Genomic DNA, 4,721 nt, shown 5'->3' with positions numbered 1-4,721 from the left:
GTGCCGAGCCTCCTCGCACGGGCCTCTCGCTGCCCCTGCGGGGCACACCTGGAATGCACCCCAGCCCCCGGCGCTCTCTCAGGCCAGTTGTGATTGCTCAAAACACTCACACACGGGTGTTGTTTACGGAGCACTTTGCCCCTCTCACAGTGCCGGACGTGAGGGTCACGTGAGGAAACTGCCCAGGCCCTGAGCTGCTCCTGGGCCGCTGCTCCAGGGGGATGTTTCAGGGTGTTACACAGGAAGTGGCTTGGCGGCCCTGTTTATATTCAGTGGGGGATGTGTTTCCAGACGGAACTCCCGGCAGGAAATGAAATAAATGTAATAAGTGTCTCTTCCGGGCAAGGCAGGGTTTCCAGGCCGCTGTGATCAGCACGACAGGGAGAAGTGCGAGAGGCAGGGAGCTGCTAGGCTGAGACGCTGCTGTGCACAACGGGCCTGGGGTGCAGAGCCGGTCCAAGAGCAGGCCAAGGCCGCGGGCTCAAGGCCAAAGCCACAGAACTGATCTGAGTGGCCCAGAGCAGTTTCCTCGGCCCTTCATGTAAATGCAGACAGGAGCCCTTGACCGAGTACCTCCCCACCCCCAACCCCTCGTCATGACTGCAGGGCTTCTAGAATGTGGTTTCCGTCAAGTGCCCACTATGCTTGGGTCGTTCTCGCTAACCCTGACTGGGAACCCATCCAGTGCTCTCATCCACGCACACCCGGGCCCAGTGGGTCCTACCTGACTCCAGCAAAGCCACGCAGGCAGCCCCTCAGAGAATTCCAGCGGAGTCACCACCGTGGCGCACGTTTGCATCTATCATTTCATCTGAACACCTGACTGCTGCTGTTCACAGAAGGTCCTCCCCTGGAGGGAGCTCAGGCTGGACCCTTTCTCTGCCTGACTGTCTCCCCCTCCCCGCTCCACAAATGGGCCCTGTCCCATTCATGGACCACAGTGTCCACCTCTGGTCCAGAGCAATGACGTCTGGGTCTCCTTTTTATTGTCAGAAGCCCAAGACCCAGCCCTCCTGAATTCAGCTCCCAGAGGGTCAGTCTTAAAACCCAGGCTCAGAGTAAAGCCCAAGGATACAGCAAGTTCAGGGCAGCACGGCCTCAGTCCTTTGTTCCCAAGCAAGAGCATGGTGCATTTTGCCCCTTCTGCTGCATGGGTGGCAGGAAGCCTCAGTTCTATCCCCTCCCGTCTGCCCCTCACTCTGCCTGTCCATCCTCCATTGGAGGTCATTTTGCAGGGCCTTGGCCACAGTAGCATTCCCTTCCTCTCCAAAGTGGGATAGGCTTCAGTGGTCAAAGAGGATGTCAACGGGGGCCCAATGGAGCTTGAAGCTTTTAGACCAGAGCCCTTGGCCTGGGCACTGTGAACAGCTTCAGAAGGCACGACAGTCCCCGTGTGTGACTGTGCCCGACTGCATTTTCCCGGAGGACATTCATCAAGTCCTCAAAGTGTTCTGCGGCCTCCAAAAGGCTCAAAACCAAAGCAGAAAAAGGGAGGAGAAAGCTGGGAGCATTTGTTCATCTGTTAGTCGGCCAGCCATTCAGTACTTCTCATAGAGGGCCTGTGGTGCACCAGGCCCCGTGCTGGGCACTGGGTATGCGGCGGTGATTCAACACTGTCCTTGTGGACTTACTCTGGCAGGGACATATAATAATCAAAAGCATACATAAATGTAGAAAACCAAGAAGGGGCCCACGGATGAGCCCAGGAAGTGGTGAGCAGCCTGCTGTGATGCGGGTAGAGGTTTCAGGGGCTGGCAGATGGGCTGCGGCCAAATCCCAAAGACCTTGGAGTAGCCATTGCTGAGAGAGGCCTTCAGGGGGCTTGGTGTAAGGAGGGAGAGGCTGGAAGGCCATGGCAAGTAACCCCATGGGGGCAGCGATGAGTGGTTCCATTTGATGGATGAGAACATGAAAGCCTGTGGGCTCAGGCACAGGTGGCTTGGGTTCCTGTTGCCACCGCACGGGAACCTCCACCTTCCAGGGACCGCAGAGGGGAGGCCTCTGGAGCCCAAAGAGGGAGCTCATCACTCGCCCTCTGAACCTTCTCCAGCCAAACATGGACTCTCTACCCATTGACCGTAGCTGAGCTCGCATAGTTGTTTCCAATAAGCAGAGCCTAGAAACACTGCTTTTTTGGTCAGAAAATATGGCCCCCATCTGTTGCTGGAGAGTAACTACCCGTTAGAGCCACAAAATGCCAACACACTGCTCTCCCCACGTGGAATGAGCAAACTTATGATTTGGAGAGAGGAATAAATTGCTTTAAGCATGATGTGTACAAACAGCTGGGCTCTGCTTGAATGCCCTGAAGAAGCCATTTTAAATAAACAACTACATGGATGGATGTAGAGAGTATAATGCTAAGCAAAATAAGTCAGGAAACAAATACCAGGGGCATCTGGGTGGCTTAGTTGATTAAGCGTTCGACTTCAGCTCAAGTCATGATCTCACTGTTCGTGGATTCGAGCCCCGCGTCAGGTTCTGTGCTGACAGCTGGGAGCCTGAAGCCTGCTCCCTATTCTGTGGCTCCTTCTCTCTCTCTGCCCTACTCTGCTTGTGCTCTCTCTCTGTCTCAAAAATAAGTAAACATTTTTTTAAATTTTTAAAAAGAAAGACAAATATCATATGATCTCATTCATGTGCGGATTCTAAAAACACCAATAAAGAAACAACCAGAAAAGCAGAATCAGACCCGTAAATACAGAGAACAAATTAATGGTGGCCAGAGCGGAGAAGGTGGGTGGATGGGCAAAATGGGTGTAGGGGTGAAGGAGATACAGGTTCCCAATTATGGATTGAATAAGTCACAGGAATAAAAGGCACAGCACAGGGAACAGAGTCGGTGGTATGGGAACAGTGTTGTGTGCTGACAGACGACAGCTAGACTTTTGGTGAGCACAGTGTAATATAGAGACGTTGAATCACTATGTTGTACACCTGAAACTAGTGTAATGTTGGGTCAACTATACTCGGAGGAAGAGAAAATCTAGTCCCCTTCGGAGCCAGCCAGGACCGCATCCAAGTGGGTAGTCCGGGACCTGCGGGTCTTACTCCCTGAACTCCTGGCCAAGCTGGCTCCCATCCCTCCTCCCACGCCACAACCTCAAGCGATTGTTCTGTCCTTAACTGACCCGCTTCTCCCCCAAGGCAATGCTAGCTGCTGTCATAAATAACCAGTGTCAGGGGTTAACATGATAGAATGTTCTCACTTGTGTGAGGGTCCAATACAAGTGCTCCTGGCTGCAGCGGCAACTTTCCCTGCAGGTGGTGAGTCCGAAACCCAGGTTCCTTCCATTCTGTGTCCAACCCCCCAGGCCCAGAGTCTTCAGGCTTCTCTGCTTGCAGACAGTGGACACGCGCTCTGAGGAAGAGCGATGGAGCTTCTGTCCTTCCGTAGAGACCAGGCTTTTCTTCCAGCATCACTGACTGATTAAGAGCGAGTCACCTGGCTGCACCTGGATGCAGGGGCTTCTGGGAAATGTAGTGCTTCTGTGATAGCCTCGCCTGACCCGCAGCACCACACCGCAAGAGAGGGAGCATGGAGCATGAGTTGCTCGGTAGATGTGGACCGCAGCCGTCTCACCCCACCACTCTCGGTCATGCATAGCAAGGCCAGTCTAGCATCCTTGGAACCTGCATAAGACGTTCTCTGAACAGGTGTGGCTCAGCTCCCCAGCCTCACCTCCTCCCGGGTGTCTGCCCTGTGCTCCCAGCTGGCTGAAAGCCTTCTAGGTCTCTCCCTCTGCTTGGGCCCGCCTTCTCTGCACGCCTTAGCTCCCGCCTTCCTTCTGCAGGTGCCGGGATAGAAATGTTAACTGACAGTGAGGAAAGTGACCCCGGACCTACAGACAGTAGGCGCGGCCCCTCCAAGCAGATCTTGGGCCCAGAGGAGGCTGGATTCCAGGGCACAGCCCATCATGGCGTGGCCAGGCTGTGAACTGGATATCTATACACCTCACTGCGCTGGAACCTTCCAGCAAGCCTGAAGGAAGGTCCAGTCGCTGCATCCCCTTTCCAGAAGCACTGGGGGCAGGGGTTCAGGTCAATGCCACGGACCTTTGCTAGGCAGCTGTGAGGACACAAGGACTGTCGGGCTGGGCACCCTCGCCCTGGGCCCCCACCTCAGAGGCTCAGCACAGAGCCCAACCCCAGGCCTCTGGTCCCAAGGCAGCCCTCCTGCCCGCCGCCACAGCGCATCTGGGCTCATAAAGGACAAGCCAGACTACCTGCCATGGCTTCCAGAAGAGTGGGCTGGAGCTGTGTCCCCCGGCAGCTCCCTGACACACCACAAACTTGGGCTACATCCTGGGGCCACGGAGAGGAGGGAGGGCCACACGCAAGTGGCCTGGAGAGAATCGAGGGGGGCCCTACAGAGGGGAGCAGGGGTTAAAGCTTACCTGGAGGCTTGAAGACTAAGCAGGAATAACCTGAGGAGAGATAGACAGAGGAAGGTTCTAGATGGAAGGATCAGAATGAAGAGCATGTAGGGAAGCAGGATGGTGCCGTGAGGGGCCCAGGGAGCCCAGGGAGGCGGGACGGGACCAGAAGCCAAGCCTGGGGGCAGTGGACGCAGCCACAGGCCTAGAGAAGGAAGAGCCTCGAGTGACGCCGGCTAGCGTCACCTTTCTAGGCGGCCACCAGGCTGTGGCCACAGCAGCAACGTGGTAATCACAAGCAGGTCTGCAGAAGAGAACAGCCAGTGTGCAGCCGAGCCCCAGAAT

General features: G+C 55.6%; 1 protein-coding gene across 1 annotated transcript in view; it reads right to left on the bottom strand.

Moving 5' to 3' along the window:
* Positions 1-4,298: 4,298 nt before the first annotated feature.
* BCL11B (BCL11 transcription factor B) overlaps positions 4,299-4,721 on the bottom strand; it is a 109,425-nt gene continuing 109,002 nt past the window's right edge. Inside the window, exon 6 of the mRNA XM_077780828.1 lies at positions 4,299-4,367. Within this exon, the coding sequence (XP_077636954.1) occupies positions 4,299-4,367 (69 nt within the window). The remainder of the gene's footprint in view (positions 4,368-4,721) is intronic.

Source organism: Crocuta crocuta, unplaced genomic scaffold (assembly GCF_008692635.1).
Source record: "Crocuta crocuta isolate KB4526 unplaced genomic scaffold, BGI_CrCroc_1.0 scaffold299, whole genome shotgun sequence".
Classification (NCBI taxonomy): domain Eukaryota; kingdom Metazoa; phylum Chordata; class Mammalia; order Carnivora; family Hyaenidae; genus Crocuta; species Crocuta crocuta.
Note: the sequence above shows the minus strand (reverse complement) of the source record. Positions and strands in the feature narration are given on the sequence as shown.